Source organism: Cydia fagiglandana, chromosome 2 (genome assembly GCF_963556715.1).
Source record: "Cydia fagiglandana chromosome 2, ilCydFagi1.1, whole genome shotgun sequence".
Taxonomy (NCBI): domain Eukaryota; kingdom Metazoa; phylum Arthropoda; class Insecta; order Lepidoptera; family Tortricidae; genus Cydia; species Cydia fagiglandana.
The window spans coordinates 24,179,508-24,201,401 of NC_085933.1; the positions used below are offsets into that span (position 1 = coordinate 24,179,508).

The 21,894-nt window shown below is 37.8% G+C and overlaps 1 protein-coding gene across 1 annotated transcript; it reads right to left on the reverse strand.

The window, feature by feature from the left end:
- Window positions 1-1,974: 1,974 nt before the first annotated feature.
- LOC134679699 (serine protease inhibitor dipetalogastin-like) lies at window positions 1,975-13,488 on the reverse strand. Its single transcript, XM_063538644.1, has 3 exons — window positions 13,309-13,488; window positions 11,136-11,199; window positions 1,975-2,649 (listed from the first exon to the last, which is right to left on the reverse strand). Exons 1-3 carry the CDS (start codon window positions 13,331-13,333, stop codon window positions 2,076-2,078), a joined length of 663 nt encoding a protein of 220 aa, XP_063394714.1. The 5' UTR covers window positions 13,334-13,488; the 3' UTR covers window positions 1,975-2,075.
- Window positions 13,489-21,894: the final 8,406 nt, after the last annotated feature.

Sequence of the window (21,894 nt, forward strand, 5' to 3'; positions counted from 1 at the left end):
GAACTGACACTGTTGACAAAGTTATGTTAACCTTTTCGACGCCGTGTCAAACACAAAAGCTGTCACTTAGACGTCACTTCACCGAAGTGTCAAAATTGAAATTGAACTTTATGCTTATGCACGTAGGTCTATGTTGCTCTGTGGTCTGTAACCGATTAATCGGTCTTTGGCGGCGATCCTGCTGTGCGGATATATCGGTCATTGGCATCCAAAAGGTTAAAGGGCGAAGTTTTATACAATATAATAACAGATAGACATAGTTGTTGGAAGTGTAACGCTGGCCATCACATAATTTGAATTTGAAAATATGTCAAGGCCTGCCGGCGTATTATGGATCGCTTTATCCATCTTTATCCACGTGATAAAATAACTGTCACTTTTTAACACCGTGGGATAGAAAGTGACGGACACCGTTTTATCACGCTGTCACGTAGACAAGAACGACCATCCTATCCGTACTGTTGGCCTTCGTTTTCTTCCTGTCACTCGACAATAAATTTTTCCTTGTGATATGATAAAGTGTAACTTTATAATAATATACCTATTAAATGTTTCACTTCTCACTGCGTGTATCACTGTAGCTACATACAAAAATAGCAATGCTACATACAAACAAAAGCGATTTTAAATATAAAACCATCATTTCATCAACATGACAGAAAATACACATTTGTATCGGTATTAAAGTTGTTAAATTGATCTTTACCTATTTTAACATGAATCCATGAATGAACTAGTATTTATGTATAAATTGTATACCTAAATAATTACCATTGTATCAATGAAATTAGCATAAGTTTTAAATGAATAAATATTATCTTATCTTATTTACCAATCGCCTCGTGCTTGACCGATTTTTAAAAGTGCAGCAACTTCGTCGGCTCATTTCCTCCGCTGTAACTTCGCGCAAACTGCGGCAAACTTGGGGGCACTTCTTAGAACGAGATAACTATGTAGCCTATGTAGGGTAAGTCGGTCGGGGACGTCGGAATTTCAACTCGCTGTTTGGAGCCAATTGCAGAACGCATTTACCTTACTCACGATTGAAGTCAAGTAATTCTTCTCTTCTTCTCGAGGCAGAGGTGTAGGGTTGGAGCCGGTGTAGCTTTATTTGACGTTCATAAGCGCATTGTAATATGCCTACTTGAATAATAGACTATAGCTTTATCTTATCTTAGTTGGATGGTTCTCAAATTATGACTGCGGTCTGCCTCAATTCCGTCAAACTTTTCATACATTTAGTACTGAGATTTAGTATGATTTGATGGAGTTTAGACGCAGGAACGAATCTGGAGAATGACTGAGTTAAGTATGATTCACGCTAGACCGGGTTGTGCCCGGGCCATGGCGTCCGACATGTCATTTTTTATGACGGTTGATTGGTAATCACGTGGTGCTTTCCATAGAAAACGAAGCTCCGGAAGCTCCGGTCCGACCACGGCCCGGTCTAACGTGAGTCATCCTTTATAGGTGCTCGGGACAAAGTGTGAGGATTGAGATCGATGTATTGATGTAATATTAATAATGTAATATTAAAATTTCCTGCAAAATTCATAGTTCGGCCATACTAGTTTAAATGATAAGTTATGTAATTATTTAAACATTTATTCATCATGACAGTTTTATAGCGATATGTTTATACCTACCTAATTTACCATGAAATAAAAAAAAAAAAAGCAATAAGTATTTTAAAAATACAGTCATAGTCACCTTGAGTTGAGGTTGGGTTACCCTGTTTAAATGTGAACATGTTATAGTCTGTCAAGCCATTTCTGTCAGTCGAAAAAAGCAGCAAATTTACGAAATGTAGGCGCGATGGGTAATCGTCCCATTGAAAATTTGAATTTCGCGCCATGTTCTACTGACAAGCTTGTTTGACCGGCTATATTTTCCTAGCCATAGTTGTCATTCCAGAGCGACGGTTGGAAGGCTATACCTATGTATCATATAGGTATAGATTATAAACAAAATAGATCTGTGGCGAAAAATTATTTAATTTTATAAATAGTAAATGTTTATATATCAGTATCTTCCACATCGACCGTTAATACAAAATCTCCTGTCAAAGGAGTCTGCTACAGAAACTTAATACACTTTCCATGATAAAGAATTGTCTCCGTCCTTTTAGAAGTGCCAAGAATACATTCCATCATACAAGTGTTATAATACCACTTGCCACTGCTCATACACACGGGGTCATACACCTTTGTACAATTCGTACAATTGGTTCTGTAATGTTCTTCATATTCCAATGGAGGCAGAGATACTGAGCAAGCATTATTATCAGGGGCAGGTTCAACATTATCGCATTTCATTAAGCAGTCGTTATTATACCATTTGTGGTTCTTTCCGCATACCGGTTCGTAATAGCCCGGGCATAAATTCACACACTTTATTTTTGGTGGTACCGTTGTCGTCGTCGTCGTCGTTGTTGTTTCATCGATTCGGTTTTGCATGTGTTCGGGTCTGCATACGCCTTCGTACAATATGCCGACGTTGCTGTCGTCGCCGACCTCGCAAGCCATGAAGCAGGGGTTGTGGTACCAGTTGCCGTTTGAAGCGCATACCGGCTTGTAGTGCCTGGGGCACATTGTGCAGTTTTTGAGTTGTGCTGTGGGGAAGGCACCTTCCGTAGTAACTACCTCTGGTCTGAAAATGGAAGGAGAGGAAATACCAGTTGAACAATTCAGATTTGAGAATTTTTGGTAAATATCTCCGTCGCGGTGACGGAGGCGGCTCCTAAAGTTAGTTGCGTTAACGACTACTGCGACTTAATACACTTATAGGGCGAAAAATCTTGCGTAAAAATATATCAGACATCGAGGTTTCGTTCTCGACATTTTCCTGATCCAAAACTTAATCAGTCGTAGCGAAATTTTGGGAACGAAATGAGAAAGAAATTATCTGTGTCAAACCGTTTTGATTTTGCGTTTATTTATTGTTGCCGATTTTGTGTTTGTGGGGCATTTATTTAGCCATTTATTAGCGCTTTTCAAAGTAACCTAGCTCTTATAAAAACTATAATATCAAAAAAAACAAAACGTATAGATACATACGTACTGGTAATATTTAGCCGAACAGTTTTTAGATACAGTCAGTAGGAGGAAGCTGCTAAGCGGGCGAGGTGTTCAAAATGAAGTCAACACAACTTTATTTTTAAGACAATAAGAATGTGTGAAGATCATTTTGACCACTTCAGCAGCTTAACTACTTCTACGGCTGACACGGAGCAAGGAATATAAGTTATTATGCGACGCATGCGTTAATAAGGAATAACAAAATGATGTACCGTCTCCATCAGATATATCGGAGCTGCCAAGGTTCTCAAAAATTTATGAACACGCACTCGACAATAGAGGCGAGTTCGGATATTTGTCAGCACCTTGGCCGCTGAGATATATCTGATGGCGAATGTACTATGGAGCGAACTGAGTGTGCGTTATTACATAAATCCCATGAAATATTGAAACCTCAACTCATTTTACTACAATAAGCTTGAGTTCAATGCAATTAGGTACCTATATTAACTCTGGTTAAAATCGAAAATGTGCTCTGTAATCCGCTTAATGAGGTTTTGCTGCTGAGTTTAATATGTAATCAGGAAAATACTTTATTGATAGAAACAAAGAAATAAATTAACAAACATAATAAAACTTACAAAAACTATAGGTAAAAAATTTGCCCCAGATCGCCGTCAACGGGCAAGGTGCCCAGAAGGCTGGCCGTATTTCCCCGCTGTATAGCGATGCTAATACGCTGGGCGAAATAGTGGCCAGCCCTCTGGTCACCAGAAGCCTCTATTAAGCGCGCCGACAAGTCTTTGTACAGTCGACGCGCACTTGGCCCCCACGGCCCCAAAGTTTCGACACCAAACGCCGCAAATATGTAGCTGCTTCCCAGAGCGGCATATTTGCGGCGCTTGAGGCTTTCGGCTGAGGAAGCCGCAGCGCCAGCAGAATCCTTGGTGCTTGGAACATGGGACGGTGCCAGGGTATCAACGCAGGTAGCGTCCCAAACTAGCGGCCGACCCATGCTCCAAGGCACCAGTGTCATTCCGTCGGGCCTCTTGCCGTCATCCCTGGCCAGACCACTGGGCTCGAGGACTGCAGGTACTTTGGCACTAACAAGAGCCCGACGGAGGACATCATTTATACTGGCATGGCGGGGGATATGTAATCTCAGTTAACTTTCGACTCATTAATTGGTAATAATCTTCAATTTTTTTTAAATTAGTGCTAGGCCGTTACTGGGACTTTTAAGATGATTTTTACATTGACGAACGCTAATTGCAAAGTAAAATTGGATCGGAATGACAGATACTATGATAAGTGACGTTTATACATAAAGGGGCCCACTGACAGTCCCCCGGACGGTATCGGCCTGTCATTAGTTCGGAACTGTCAAAATTTTGTTCTAACTGACAGGCGGATACCGTTCGGCGGACTGTTAATCAGTGGATCCCTTTAGGCAGCAAACTTTTGGTCTAATTTGAGTCCATTTTTGTAAAAAATATTTTCCACACGGCTGTTTGTGTTCTAAACTAACAAAAAAAAACTGAAAAATATTTTGTCCCTATCTACTTGACATTAAAGTTGGTTAGAGAGGGACAAAACTTATCAAAGGTTTGCTTTATGAGTGGGTTATGTAGGTATGTTTTATTCTAGACATCGCGCCGAAATCAAGCAATCGTTACATAATTTATTTGCCTAGTAGGTCAGGAAATGAATGCACAAAAAACGTTGTAGAGGGAAATGCTCGGAACACAATTTTTGACTCCGTAACTTTGTTTGGACTAGTTGGTAGGAAAACATATCAAAAGTTCCCGGCTGTAGCCCCGGTGCTGGGGGGTAGAGGGGGTAAGAAGGTCTTATTTTTCAGTTTTTCGCTGATATCTTGGAAAATTTGCATCTTAGCGACATGACTACTAAGGCAAACAAAAAGCTGATAAAATTTGTTACAAGTTTTATTCAGTCAAGTTTTTCGATATATTGAATAGTTTTTGAGATATCCGCTCTTGAAAGTTTATTTAGGGTTTATTTGGGATTACAGAATCACCTTTGATTTCCGTGGACCTCAACTGAACACATTTAGTATTCGAATGTACGTAGTTAGAGTACACCACAGTATATTCCTTGAATCGGTTTGCTAGAATATTCTATGAGAACGGAGTGCATAGACCTAATGGGTAAAGGAAGGGCCCGAACAATTATTTTGCCACGTAACTTTTGCCTTTGGCTTCGTATCAAGTTACCCGATTAAATATTCATGAGCTTTTTGCGGATCTTTTTTGCAGGACAATTTTATTGTACAGTCACCATCAGAGGGCCTTTTGGGCCACGTTTGAACATAATGGTTATGATTTTTGGCAAAGTTTAATCCTTTTGCACAATCGATATCTCAGCAATTAGAACTATTAGAAGTCATAGGGCAGTGGGTGTCAGCACAAAAGATGTAGTTTCATGAAAGAACCTTTTACTGGCAAAATTTGTAATTTGGACAAACTCGAGTTAAACCCTTTTACACCGGTGGCAAACAAGCAAACGATAATTAGCCTGATGGTAAGCAGTCACCGTATCCTATGTATATATCATTTTACTTGAGAGACTGGCCAGAAAAAGCACTAAACACAGACGAATGGAAAAAAGGGGGAGGCTTTTGCCCAGCAGTGGGACACAGTGTGCTCTGAATAATAATAATATGCTATATAAGAACGACGCGATTGATCAGAATCCATTACTTTTCATGCTGACTGTACGTATATTGCTAAGTGGGTTGTTTTTTTGTGATTTTAGACAAATAAATAAATAATAAATAAATAAATATTATAGGACAATTTTTACACAGATCGACCTAGTCCCACAGTAAGCTCAATAAGGCTTGTGTTGTGGGTACTAGACGACGATATATATAATATACTTATATACTTACATAGAAAACATCCATAACTCAGGAACAAATATTTGTGATGAACACACAAATAAATAAATAAATGCCCTTACCAGGATTCGAACCCGCGCGGGACCTCCTGCTTCGTAGGCAGGGTCACTACCGACTAGGCTAGGAGGCCGTTAAATGCAAACAGATATAATAAAAATAATTTGGCCAAGTCCGAGATAGCTCGAGGCATTTAGTGTTCCGTACGGCTACCATCAGTTTGGCATTGACATAAACGATATCGTGAACGTAATTTACTTCCTATAGGTATATCTCTTTCGCACTAATATGTCAGTACGAGCGAGATGCATAGAAAGTAAATTACGTTCACGCCCACGGTAGCGTTTATGTCAATGCCAAACTGATGGTAGCCGTACCGCTCGCATCGTTACATTTTACAGAGGTTGTTTGCCTGTTTTTAGGATACCGTATTCAACTACACACACAGAACAATAGTACAAAGTGTCTAAGTGCGAAGGCCGAAGGCCGAGCTTTAGCAAAATGTCATCGCTTTAGCACAGAGCAATAGTACAAGTATCTAAATGTGAAGGCCAAAGGCCGACCTCCGCGTAGCCCGAAGGCCCGAAGCGTCCAGGATGTCAGTGCTTTAACACAGAACAATAGTACAAGTGTCTAAATGCGAAAGCCGAAGGCCGAGCTCCGCGTGGGGCCGAAGGCCCGAAGCGTCCAGGATGTTAGTACTTAAACACAGAACAATAGTATAAGTATCTAAATGCGAAGGCCGAAGGCCGAGCTCCGCGTAGGGCCGAAGGCCCGAAGCGTCCAGGCTGTCAGTTCTGTGTTTAACCACTGACATATTGCAGGCGTCGGGCCTTCGGCCCTACGCAGAGCTCGGCTTCCGGCCTTTGCATTTAGACACTTGTATTAATTACCTGTGTTTAGAACTGACCTCCTGGATGCTTCGGGCTTTCGGCCCAATGCGACTTCAGCCTTTGGATCTTGCGACTTACACACTTGTACTTAAAAATACTTGGAAAAGTTACGGGAGGCGCGCGTCTGTCGGACGCTTCGGATCTTCGAATCGCTCCTTCGGCCTTTGCATTTAGTTAGATTCTTGTACTATTGCTTTGTGTTTGAATACCGAAGTCGAGCATCTCGCGAATGCTTGATGTATTATAATAATTTAGAGTAAGGCCAAGCGCGCACCACGATTTTTTGTACTGCGATAATTTTGTCGCAGAAATGCAAAGTGTGTTTATATGTTAGTGCGCGCATATGCGACAAAAAAATCGCAGCGATTTTTAAATTGTGATTTGTCACATTTTTCCGCGATTGTTCGCGACGCGATTGTCGCAAAGTGAATTGCAGCATGCGGAGTTGTATGGCCCCGCGCGCACTATGATAATAAAATCGCACCCCGGCCGGACCTCAGTCGGCATTTCGCTCTCCAAACCCCAACATCTCGGCACCTGCATCTCCAATGGAGTCTCAAAATGAGACGCTAGATGTTGACCATTTAATTATGGAATCACCTTTGTGTTATAAATGCTCAAAGTCATACAGCAATCGCATATTAAAGACACGTTTCATGACAAGCGACTGGTCGACTTTTTCATTTTCATCGCAGTGCGCGCAGTGAATTTTCTGCGATATATTACAGCGCGATTCTAAAATCGTGTCGCAAAAATTAATATCGTGGTGCGCGCTTGGCCTATAATACCTTAAAATATGTTCCTTCAATTTGAATTTAGAACTCATTATTATTTTTTATTTGATTTTGTTTCTAGTTCTATGCCATATATATAGACTTTAATATTATTTAGAACTGCTAAAAAACAAGATCGGCTTACTTTAATTTAAATATTTCGTCAATTTTACCTTTGTTTCTAAAAACTGTGATATTTAACTGTCATATACATACCTACTATTAATGTCTTCCAAAATTATTTTCTCGTAACAGGACTGAGGGGCTACCGCGTAAACCGAAATTCGCAATTTGCGGGGATCTTTCTCTTTTACTCCAATGAAGGCGTAATTAGAGTGACAGAGAAAAATGCTCGCAATTTGCGAACTTCTATTTTCGCGGTTATAGCCCTGAATCTTGTTGCTCACCGATCCGTTCAAAAATATACATAAGTACTGAATATAATTAATAGATATTATAATTATACAATTAATACAGAAATGTAATGGTACTTAATGAAAAGGAATATTGTGTATATTGTTTCGACGAATCAGATACTCTCAATAAAATCTATACATGAGGCCAAAGCTGTTCATAAAATATTAAATGACTTTATTATCTCTATACGCCTTACTAACTCTATGTGTCCTATTGTGGAAAAAAAAACACAACGACAGTCAAGAACGGAATTCTAAATTTGAATTTTTCAGATTTTTGAGATGCCTAGTCCATTGCTTGGAAAGCCCGTTCGAAATTGAAACTTATTTGCAATATAATAAGGTCGTATTTTGTAGATCTCTCTCATACTTATAGTAGGCTATTGAGATAAAGTTAAATATCCCACAAAAATAAGCAAGCAGAATTAAACTTTGTGTCAAAGACATAAGTCATAAATTTAAATGCCAAAGTTTTAACTAAGGATGTTTCTCGCCTAATATGAATTGACCAGTGTAAGCATCAGTTAGCTAGCCCTAAGCAACCAAAGGTCAAGCTGCAGTTGAAAAACTAATAAAGATAAAGTTAAGCTGATAATTTTCCCGCCGTCTCCATGCTTCTTTAAGTTGGGTATTGACTGGTCAGCTGCCTGTTAGCTATAGTTTTCGCGAAAATCGCCAGGACAGAGGTGAAAATTTTTGTATGAAAACTTGCAACTTTAAATGCATTTTTTGACGAAACTATTGCAGTCTAAAATGAAGTCAAAATCAGTCCATCGACTCAATTTTTTGCAAGCTTTCTAATGGTACCCCACACGATTCTTACAAATGAAAAAAGTTTCAGCCTACCCCTCTCAACCCCCTAAACTTCCCCCTTTAATAAGAAATAAGCAGTTTTGACTTATATTCACAATATGAGTGGTGGTAATTGCTATAACTGTTCCAAATTTTAGGTATCTATGTCAAACGGTCTCTGAGAAAAACGTATTTAACTGATTTGCAAGACCGAAGTGATCCCATAAGTGTTCCGTAAACAAAGTTTTGTACGGAACACTAAAAACCGAGCAACTGCGAGTAGGACTCGCGCACGAAGGGTTCCGTACCATAATGCAAAAAAAAAACAGAAAAAAAGCAAAAAACAAAACAGTCACCCATCCAAGTACTGACCACTCCCGACGTTGCTTAACTTTGGTCAAAAATCACGTTTGTTGTATGGGAGCCCCATTTAAATCTTTATTTTATTCTGTTTTTAGTATTTGTTGTTATAGCGGCAACAGAAATACATCATCTGTGAAAATTTCAACTGTCTAGCTATCACGGTTCGTGAGATACAGCCTGGTGACAGACGGACGGACGGACGGACGGACAGCGAAGTCTTAGTAATAGGGTTCCATTTTACCCTTTGGGTACGGAACCCTAAAAAAGGTAATCATAGGACCCACAATAAAATAAACCCCGCAATTCTTTGCTTGTTTTTCGAAAACTAATTAAATATAAAATTGGAATCTGCCGCTGGACATCCTGTACAAATCAAGTAGATATTTTAATTAAACCTAATTTCGGTGCCTATGTTAGATGTGACAGAGATGTGGAGTCAAAAATATAGCGCCCTTCGAATTAAAATAGGGTTTTTAAAAGCTGGCAGCTTTCTCTCGCAGCGCATCAGTATTGCGATTCAGCGAGGGAATGCTGCCAGCATCTTTGGCACAATACCGCGGGAGCCTTTTTTAGATTTATTTTAATATAGATTTGTTTAGTTTTTAATTTTACATAGTATACAGGGTGGAAAAATAAGTCGGGCTCTGGAGGGAAACTACCCTAAATCCTTAAGTTGGCTCATTTTACTTTAAGGAGACATTCCTTTATTTTTAAAAAGAAGTACTACTACTGTTGTACCCTAATATGTAGTTTACAATTTTGTTTAATTAATTTTAAAATTGAATACCTATTCCATACAAAATGCGCTCTGTGTCCTGGTTATCCAAGCAAATCAGTTCACATAACATATTCACTCGACACGGTACCGCGAACATCTCCTGAGGGCGTACCGCGAACTACGTTCGACATGTTGCCTCCCTGTCACACTTATGTACGAATTTACAATTGCGACAGAGAGGCAACACGTCGAACGTGGTCCGCGGTAGGCTATCTGTAGTGAACTGTTTAACCACTAATTAATTTATGTACTTCTTGGTAACATACAACAATTACTATTTAAGTTATTTATTGACAGTGATCGGCGTTTTGGTTGCCAACCGGGGTGAATGGCCTCAATATTTAAATGTTTATTTAATTTAGTTTATTTTAAATAAGTTTGCCTCCATTTAAATGGCATTTTCTTCGAGCAGTTTAATAAGTATATTCGGTTAAACTAACATTACTATTTATTGCATATAATAAAAATAATACAGGAGAACAATTCAGATTTAACAACTTGATACCTTTTTGATCTTATTTTGATACGACTTGAAAATCACTCAAGCTGATTGGTGCATTTAAAATTAAGTGAAAATCGTCCTTACGATACGCGAAAATTACCAAGGTGGTAAGATCGTAGTGTAAAAATATGGGTGCACAAATCATCTCAAAAATATGTCCCACAGCCCACAGCTCTTATGTCAGTGAATTATACCGGGTGTGGCCTGTAACACGAGCAAATAATTAAAACATAGATTGTAATACTCCTCAAACCGTGACACTTTTGTTCAACAACTTTTAATAATTATGAAGTATTTAGACTCCCTATTTTTCATACATAATAAATATTATCTTCAATGGACGCCATCGCCACGCCATATCATTGTGTTTGACGTTGCTTGTCATGCCTTAAACATAGCAAAATTCGCAATACATTGCGTCTTAGAATAAAGTTTAAAGTGTATTAAAAATCCAACCACAAGTTATTTTTAAAAGTCGCTGAAAAAATGTTGGTCAGTATGAGGAGTACAGCCTACAGTTTAATTTTTTGCTCATGTTACAGGCGACACCCGGTATGAGTGAACTTTGGGATATATGTATTTTTGTGTAAGTTGTCTACATCCATATTTTTGACTGTATACTGACTGTACCAAAACTCTAACAAATAGTTCAATTCGAAGCGATGTACTTGAAAATCTCCTTACCCTTGCCTCAAACTGAGCTTCCGACCAGTTGTGAAATGAAAAGTGACCACCAGAGAAGAAATACCTGGAAATAAATACAAAATATCTATGATGGCTCCTCTACACGATGGGCCAACGCCGGCCACTCCAAGGGACGCATTTATGCGTCAGAGGGAGCAAGTGATATTGCTATCTCATTCTACCGCATGGCTGCGTCCCTTGGAGTGGCCGGCGTTGGCCGATCTTGTAGAGGAGTCATTAGATTAACATTAAAGCTAGACGTCCACACGCCCGAATCGCACGCATCGCACGCATCGGACGCATCGCACGCAACGGATCAGAGGGCCTACCGCGAACCACGTTCGAAGTCTTGCCTCTCTGTCGCACTTGTAAATTCGTACGTAAGTGTGACAAGGAGGCAACACGTCGAACGTGGTTCGCGGTAGGCTCTCAGGTGGACGCACGTTATATTGTCGAATTGACGTCACACTAATTTAGTGATGACATTGCTATTTAATTGTCACACTTTGCCATTGCAAATACCATGCAGAACAGAACTCTGCGAGATAACTAACTTGGTACAAGCAGGTGCTATCTATACAATTAAGCACATTAAACATGTAGGAACTTATTTGTTACTTAGAAGCATAAAAATATCAAATGCTCCTCTTTTGAAACATGCGAAATGTACAAATGACTCACGATAGACGGGCCCGGGGCGGGGCCGCAGCTTCCGGCGCTTCGTTTTCTATAGAAAGCACCACGTGATCACCGATCAGCCGTCCTAGAAAATGACATGACGGACGCCTCGGTTTGGGCCCGGCCCGGTGTAGTGTGAGTCATCCTTAAGTTCATAACGACCCCTATTCGACAAGCGACGTTTGACGTATCGTGTTGATCTCCCGTTGATGTGGGAAAAATCATAAGTTCTCGAATACGTACAATGTCAAAATTTGACATTAACAATCCACAGTTAGGGTGACAAGCAAACCAAACTGAACCACACTTAGTTTAGAGTTGAGTTTTGGTTGTACCAAATGATATTATCCACCGTTGATGGAATCAACACTCAGTATGCAATAAAATCAACTGTTGATTTGACGTGGATGCGAAATCTGACAGTTGTACATGTCGAATTTGGCCCCAGAGTACGGACAATAGGTATATCGTAAAAATAAATATTGTATGGAACATGATACAATTTTTTTTTACAATTTTGAATTGTTTATACGACAACGGTTAAACTCACTTGAATTTTTAGTTGCTATTAAAATATATATGTCTATATAGTAATTAAAATATGTCTCACGAAAGTTTAATATCGAACAATTTTGAACTTGCAGTTTTTTAGTATAATCTGAAAATTTTATGAAGATACCGTGTACATAATATAAGTTTAATAAATCTTGTCCTATTTTGAGATATAAATGATTTTTCATGGTTTTGCGATGATTTGTCCGATCACTGTTCATAACATGCATCGATGTTCAAACATCAATGAAATATTTCCTCTCTCTAAACCCTAGCTACGTTCGTATGGAGTATTCGCAATTTCACATACCTCTGAACACATCACGAAAATAGTTGTCATATTTTCAATAAAATTGAAACGAGATCCAGTAGCAGTGTAATTTTTTTTCATCAGATTTCTATAAAATTTTGTGTATACATAGAGTTCTTTACTTCGTACAATATAAGCGTCATTTCACCCTATGTCCAAAAGAAACTTCGCCTGAGTTACGAAAACATGTCCAATTTCCTTAACTCAACGAAAAAATTACATAAGTACATATTCTTTGTTCCAAACTGAAATTTCATGTTTATTCCGCCAGAATGCCGTATTCTAACTTCAAGATATTCACAAGAGACGAGACGTACTAGATTCATTTTAGATACGTTATATTTTAGATATCAACTAGTTCTCTTTTGCAGCGCAATTCGCAACCAATGTCACTTTTACGTTAGATAGAGTAGGATATCTATTAGATGTGAATTAGATCTCTAAGTCATATCCTGTGGAAATCGTTCAAGAGTATCTCCAGAATCGCGCAAATGTTAAATTTGACAGGTTAGATCTTAAATATATCGTTATCGTATCTTGGTGATGTCTAAAAGATATCTAATACCAAATCTTATCAAAATCTATCAAAGAAACCAACACCAAAATAAGAATAGACTAAAAAAAAACACTCACAAATAAAAAACAAAATTCGCTCCATGACACCGCTCGTAGCTTCAACTAAGTGGGCGAAACGGAATCGGAAATTAATTGGTTTCAATGGTTCTGTGAGCGGCTAAATTGATTTTGTTCCATAATTGGCGCGCAGTAAATAAATTGAAGAGCGATGGAGCCTGAATGTACGACTTGAGAATGGCTTGGATGAGGTTGTGTTTATTTTATAGCATAATAGATAATACATCTTCGTTTAGTTTTATGTTGGGAACTACAAATAAAATTGTGGCCATGTTCCAATTATAATTATGAATGAAAGGAAGTAATTTTTTTTATAAAGTAAAGTACCTATATGTGACGGTATCTATGAAAAGGGACCTTATTGTCGATGGCGCTTACGCCATTATTAACGATGCTCCGATATAAATACAATGCCGCGCGACGCTGTGCGGCGTAACCGCCATCGACAATAAGGTCCCTTTTCATATATAATGCCCCATATAAAGTAAGCAAGTAAATGAAAAGTGTAAACGTACGTTAAATGTACAACATTTTCTCAGATAAATGCAAAATAATGGTTTTTTATACTCAAAAACTCCGCCGTCCGTCTGTCTGTCACCAGGCTGTATCTCATGAACTGATAGCGAGGCAGTTCAAATTTTCACAGATATATTTCTGTTATCGCTATACTGACTTACCAACAAACACTAAAAACAGAATATAATAATTATCTATATAAGTGGGGCGCCCATGCAACAAACGTGATTTTTGCCGATTTTTGCGTAATGGTACGGAACCCTTCGTGCGCGAGTCCGACTCACACTTGGCTTTTTATTTTTTCACTTACAGCAGAAATTTTAAGTAGCTATCTACCAAGGGAAATTTAACTACCATCTCTATCACTATAATTTCGCGACTTAAACTGTCAACCCTGCTACTGCCCATTTAAAAATTTAACCCAATTCTCTGTAAACGTCAAGTAAACAGACGGCGCCGTTTCAGACGAGACAAATCTATTCCGGATACTGCACCTGGTCTGCTTCTGTTGCCAGTAAACATTGTTATTGTCATAGAATATATACTAGCGACCCGCCCCGGTTTCGCACGGGTTAACATATTATACGTAGGGATGTAACGATACCGATACCGATACGATATATCGGCCGATATAATCGGCAGACCGATATATCGGCATCGCCGATTTAAATTCAGCCGATATTACAGTTTGAAAAGCGCGCGAAACGTATGACGCTGCTAATAATTTGAATACACTTTGTTTCCATAACAAATAACCCTCCTTTTGCGTTGCCGTAGTCGGGTAAAAACTACCTAAGGTGAACTATAATTACTGAATTGGATTTATTTTTGCATTGATTGCTTGGTGGTTACCTAAATAAATGTTCTCTTTGATTTTGATTTGGCATTTTTCTTTATTAGTTTTACAGTTTTCCACACTTCACAAAATCGAGTGTCTATTAATACATATGTATGTTTTATGCATAATAAGTATATAATTCCTTATTTGTTATATCTATTAGCTAACTACTGTGCCATTGGTATCGGTATCTGTATCGGTATCGCCGATTATTTACTTCAAATATCGGTATCGGTATCGTATCGGCAAAATCATGTATCGTTACATCCCTAATTATACGCCTAAACCTTGGTATAGTTTTTATTGCTAAAAAATTTCGTACATATTTTTTTATAGAGCGAGAGGTAGAAGTTTAGTATGTAATTTCTAGTTGCACACATTCGCTCAAACCAGAGCAAAAAATATACAGTATGTGTCTGACCATGGGGCTTTAATTCCAGGGCTTGATTTTACTCGCTAAACTGAGCTACTTTTACTATGGGACCAACCCTAAAATCGGGGATTTTTTTTTTGACTTTTCCATAAAAAACGTCGACATCTGATCAGCCACAATGTATAAAAAAGTAAAAAATTTTTCGGGGTTTCGAGGTTGGTGTCATAATAAAAGTAGCTCAGTTTAGCGAGTAGAATCGAACCCTGGATTTAAAGCCCCATGGCCAGTAACACCCGATATAAAAAACATTACTAGAATTTATGTATGTTTTAACACCTACAATTTATCTTTAGTTAAAGTTAACAGCACATTCTAAATTATAAGATCTTTAGTCACCTAAAATACGAGGCCGATTTATCATTTTTAATTTCTTGCCGAAATTGCTTTAATAATCTCAAGTTTATTATGCGCCGATGGCGTCCATCCATCCTTCTAAAGACCTATGCTCATCATTCAATCACTCATCTCATTCATTCACTCATCTCATTCATTCACTCATCTCATTATTCATTCATTCTCATCGTTTACTCGCTTTATTACGCAGCATTAATCATCTGGAATCTCAATTACTGAACGCGTCATCTATCAGATATTTACCAACAGTTAAGATGACAACAGATGAATTTTGGGAAGATTGGAATATTTTTGTTACATATTTTGTTATTATTTGTTGATGAAATTTTCTGCATGTTACAAGAATGGACAGAAACCACAGACATACTAGATTACGCATTAGCAAAGAGAATATTATAGAGGGCTATTGCCAAAGTAAATTATGTAGTTACGGTACATTTACTGCCATCTATCGACACACGATTAAAACTTAAAATAAAATTGAAAATGTATAAATCAATCAAAATATGTTTACGGATAAATGATTTATAATTTTTATTGTTCCATACTGACCCATGTTCTTGTGTGTTAAAATTGTTAAATATCAAACGGTGTCGTCAACGCCATCTAGCCTAGCAGGTATATGGTGCCATCTATTCGAGAATGACTTTTTCTTGATTTCCGAGGCATGTTTTTTTCTTAGACTTTATTTATCTTATACGGAGTTATCTCTGGCATTAGGAAGCATTCACTGAGAATTGCGGTCATGAAACAAGGTAAGCCACTTGGCTTACCACTTGGTAGAACGCGGTAATGTAGCTACAGCTAAATTTGACACCTGAATGTCACCTTTAAAGTGACAGTCCATTTCCAACGATAGCAGCACTACCATTCATTTTACTATGGAAATTGACGATAACACCGACGCGTTTCGTACTAGTAGTGCAGCTGCGGTCAGAAATGGAATGTTACCCTTACTGTTGCGGCGTTACTGCTTTAATGAGAGAAGTATGGACGGTCTTATCACGGCAACGAACTTAACGCAATTTGCTAGGACATTCACAATGATATCGACCGTCCGTGGCAAAGCTGCAGCAGAAACGTTAACTACAGAAACGCTACTCATCCGAATGTCACGTATAGATTTACGAGTATCACACAATATTTACGGATTTGACTACCTAGCCACATGGGTGTGTATATTTTTTGCTTTTGTAAACAATAATGCCTACCACAGCCTTAGAGGATATAACCAACGGAGACGCCATGTCTATAATTTTCGGTACAAAATAGTCTGCCGTTTTTTGCGGGGGAGGGGCACATCAAATGTATAGGTACGTCATGTCAGATAAACGTCAGTCCATACATGTGGTTGACATGTGGTTGACCATTGGCCGCCTATTTTCGATAGAGGGGAACGCCTGTTAATGACCACTCCGTTTGGTTATATTCTCTAAGACCACAGCCATTAGTTGCTGTCTGTGTGTAGGTACTGTAGGTGTTTCAATTGTACCTACATTATTTAAGCTTAGAATAAATTTAAAAATGTTAAAATTGCTGGCTTGGGTGAGACTTTGATCGATACACCAGCGCTCTGCCATCTGACAGTGTCACCCAAGACAGTAATTTTTCCACTTTTAAATTTATTCTAGGTTTAATAGCACCAACTGTACTTATTTGTTGTAAATTTATAGGTAATTACATCATTTAAGGTTCTGTTTGCATCTTCTATTGACGATTATCGCTTGGTTGGTTCCCTGATTAACATGTCTTAAAAAAACTGAAACCGTAGACACAAATGGGCGGAATAAGTAAAAGAGCGTTATAACGGCCGGAGTCTGTCGAGAAGAAAACTTTTTAATTGATACTTTCACAAACTTTCCTTTGATCATTGCCTTTGCCATTAAGTTTTTTACTTCGCTACTTTCGAAGTATTATCATGCTATGTTAGCATTTTTAATTGGGAAAGAAAAAAAGCATTATTCTTAAATACAGTGAAACCTGGTTAATTGGCACCTGGATAAATGGAAAACCTCAATAATTGCAACCAAAAGTCCGGTCCCGGTCCCTTGAGACCAAAAGGCCTCTATAATTGAAATTTTGGAACCTCTATAATTGCAATTTAGATTTTAGTGCTTTTCGTAATTTTGCCTCTGTAATTGACCACATCGCAACTAAGACCTCTATAATTGACACTGTGTTAAAAAAATCCGTTATTTCTGCTCTTTTTTTACCTCTATTATTGAAACGAGTCTTACTTATTACCTCTGTAATTGAAATAATGTATTTGCAGACAGCAGAAACAATATTATAATAGCAATGATCATTTTATTTATGTCTTCATCCAGAATGCTATTTATTTATTGGGTATCTATCACAGCCTGTAGTAGGTGAAATAGTTTTGTTAAAACCAAAAACAAAGTATGCTTTTTACATTCTAATAAAACTTTCTTCTACAATTCAATGGAATTTTTTAAACCCACATGATTAATAAGAAAATAATGTTGTAATTAATGTAGTGTAAAAGTGCAAATATTGACAGAAGCTATATATAGCTTTTTTATAGACTAGAAACCCAGAACGTAAGCGTGTCTACTTTCAATGGTTATTTGCACCTCTATAAAAGAAATTTGTCAGATACGCAACCTCTATTAATGAAAACCTCTATTTCATTAATAGAGGTTGCGTACCTCTATTAATGAAAACCTCTATAATTGACACAACGATTTTTTGAACCTCGTTAATTGACACGACCTGCTTAAATGAAAAACCTGGTTAATTGACAAAAAATGACCGGTCCCTTGAGATTGCAATTATCCAGGTTCCACTGTAATCTCCTTAATTGAACAAAAGTACAAAAGACATAACTACCTACATAATAATGAAAACAAAACATTTTCAACTTAAAAGTTTTACAAGAAAGTAAGATTTAAATTACAGATAGAAAACATAGCCTTTTGACGGCCACAGACGGCTGTTGCCTAGGGCGGATCATTTTTCTAAACTTAAGAAATCCTTTAATGATGGGTGTGGATTTGGTGCTCTATAGGGTGCAAATGCCTTAAAAAATAATAAAAAAAATATCAAATAATGGGAAGTGCCTCCACAACGCTATCGAAAAATAAAAAAACGAACGATTTTCGCACCTGAAGCTATGATTAAAAAAATGAAAATTAAACGCTCAAAATAACAGTTTATTTTTTTTATATTTTAGAATAAGATTCAATGTTCAAATATAGCACATAATAACTCAGAAAACTTTTATATTAGTTTTGGAAAAAAAAGTAAAATATTGTGAAAAATTACTAAAATTATACCAATTTAAAGTCTGCTTTGCTCTCGAACTGAGGCATAATTTTTCGACTTTTCAAGCGATTTCTTATATACCCGTCTCTTCTTAATGGACTACATACTGAGGCCAACGCTTCGGTTACAATTTTCACGCATCTTTCGACGGCTTGAGTGTGGCATGGGATTTTATTTATCTTGGATATCACAACCTCTTCTACCATCTCTGGATTATTTATTAACGTGTTTATTTCATTTTCATCAAGAAATTTTAGCATCGGGTTGATATATCTTGAATTGGAACCATATCAATATAATCTTGGGCTGAAAAATTAAATTGGGGCAATTTAAATGTTCTTACTGCAGCAGATGGCTGTGACAGTGCCTTTAATAGTTTTCTTGGAGCCTATATTTTTACATGTTGGCGATCATCAGCCAGCATGGCTAAAATAATATTTTCGGGATGGCCAAAAAATCCATTTATCTGGATTACAGGATCAGTAATGGATTTAAGAGGATCTGGTAAGTAGCGTGAGATCAGGATGGTCTTGAATAAATGGTTGGCACCGTAGATGCAAGATGGTTTAGTTTTTATGGTAAACTACATGGGAGCATACACTGTTAAAATAAACTTCACCAATGTTTGTAAATTTTCAGACGAATTTTCAGTTGCAACATACAATCTCAGTATTCGATTGGCCGTAGTAAGACTAGTCTAAGACCACAGCCATTAGTTGCTGTCTGTGTGTAGGTGCTGTAGGTGTTTCCATTGTACCTACATTATTTAAGCTTAGAATAAATTTAAAAATGTTAAAATTGCTGGCTTGGGTGAGACTTTGATCGATACACCAGCGCTCTGCCATCTGACAGTGTCACCCAAGACAGTAATTTTTCCACTTTTAAATTTATTCTAGGCTTAATAGCATCAACTGTACTTGTTGTAAATTTAATTACATTATTTAAGGTTCTGTTTGCATCTTCTATTGACGATTATCGCTTGGTTGGTTCCCTGATTAACATGTCTTAAAAAAAACTCAAACCGTAGACACAAATGGGAGGAATAAGTAAAAGAGCGTTATAATGGCCAGAGCCTGTCGAGAAGAAAACTTTTTAATTGATACTTTCACAAACTTTCCTTTGATCATTGCCTTTGCCATTAAGTTTTTTACTTCGCTACTTTCGAAGTATTATCATGCTATGTTAGCATTTTTAATTGGGAAAGAAAAAAAGCATTATTCTTAAATAATCTCCTTAATTGCACAAAAGTACAAAAGACAAAAGACTACATAATTATGAAAACATAACATTTTCAACTTAAAAGTTTTACAAGAAAGTAAGATTTAAATTACAGATAGAAAACATAGCCTTTTGACGGCCACAGACGGCTGTTGCCGTCATCGGAAAGTCTGGCCAAGGATACCAACGACGTCCACAGCCGTCAGTTACGCCAATGCAATACAGACTTACGCGAGACTCCGTAAAGTTCAATTTCGAGAATCGCGAATTCCTAGCGTCCGGGCCACGTAATATTCTTTCGCCAGTCTCGTATAAAAATATATATAAACAAAATCGGCCTCTGATTCTGACGAGTCAACTACCGCACGAACAACATACGTGACTAAGACAATCGACCAATGAGGTGTAACATTTTATTTCAAGGTAGGTATCTGGTTTTTTTTTATTAAAATTCTTCTTCTTGATCGGGTCACTCTTGACAGAGCGGTCGTGATCATCATTGGAAGTTTCCCTTTGTGACACGTTTGACGGCTCGCCTCCACTCCTCCCTGACGGCTGCGCGTTTAGCGCATTCGTGCAAGGGGCCGTCCATTATTATTAAAATTACCAAGACCTGAATAGAATAATAATAATTCACTACCAATTTGAAAACGATTTCCAATCCTTACTCCTTAGAATAACATAATAAACTCAAAAGTCCATCGACGATCTTGTTACCGATTACTTTTAGAATCCGGTGACAAATCGACCGCTATTATACCCAAAGGGCCCGAGTTTCAGGCACTTCCAGTTAATCCTCTCGCTCCACTTTAAATATTCATCCATTATCAAGATAATTATCCGCTGATGCTTTTCTTTTTAACTGGTGATTAAACGTTTTAGGTTGTTTAATCTAACCATCAATTTTGGTGATAGCGATCGAGCCTTTTACGGAGTGTGAAAGGGGCATAAATTACAATTATACGTGTGGATACAACTTGTTTTCAATCAACTCTATATTACTTTTACAATTAAGATACTATATTTATAGTTAAACATTTATTTATATAAGAGATATATACAGTGGTATATACAGTCATCGCAGTCGATGTAGGCTGTAGACTACCTCCTCAGAATACCTTCTTTAGTCGCTGCAACTATCATCTGCAACAGGGGACTCTCGCGCGGGCAGCTTTCTCGCGCAAAGGATTGCTATCGCTATACAGCGCGGGAATGCTGCCTGCGCGATGGGCACCTTGCCGAGGGGCCTAGGCTTAGAAGGTAGGTTTTAGGGATTTTTATTTTTTTGTTAGGTTTAGTTTTAGTTAATTTATTTTTTAGGCACTTGTATTAAGTTTGTTATATAATTATGATAATAAATATACTGTATCTGCAAAGATGTTGTGGTCAATAGTGGTAGGTACTACTAAATTAAATAAAAAATTAGCTTAAATCTAAAATAGACCCTTGAGTCATTGTACCAAGGATGCTGGCATTTTCTCTTTATATCGCAATACTGATACGTGTTGACTAATGTCTAGATTATGCCAAAATTATGCCAAAGATTTTTGAAACACCTATGCTAAAAAAATGCTAAAATATCACTTGAAATTAGACACTTGAAACACATACTTTTTTCAAATTTACCGCCTTTTTCTACTGACAAGATCTGCTTGACCAACTTGATATAGTCCGTTGACGTCCATCCGTACACAAAAGTCAAAATTCATATGAACAACATAAGGCGATGGCGCATATTGTTGCTGCCAAGTTGGTGCAAACTTGGCTTAGACTAAATTATTTTAAAAAATATGCCAGATGCTAAATGGAAAATTTTGGTGCCAAAGCGAGTGAAAATATGCCAGATCTGGCATCATTTATGCCAAGTTGGCAACACTGCTTCGGTCACCTGCAAATCCTGCAATTACGTCGTTCGCGATTTCTGCAAACACATTGGGCGCGC

Coding starts and splice junctions, on each gene's coding strand:
- LOC134679699 (XM_063538644.1), bottom strand. CDS start 13,333: ATGGAGCGAATTTTGTTTTTTATTT. Junction 11,200..13,308: donor GCGAATTTTGTTTTTTATTT/GTGAGTGTTTTT, acceptor ATTTATTTCCAG/GTATTTCTTCTCTGGTGGTC. Junction 2,650..11,135: donor AAGCTCAGTTTGAGGCAAGG/GTAAGGAGATTT, acceptor TTCCATTTTCAG/ACCAGAGGTAGTTACTACGG.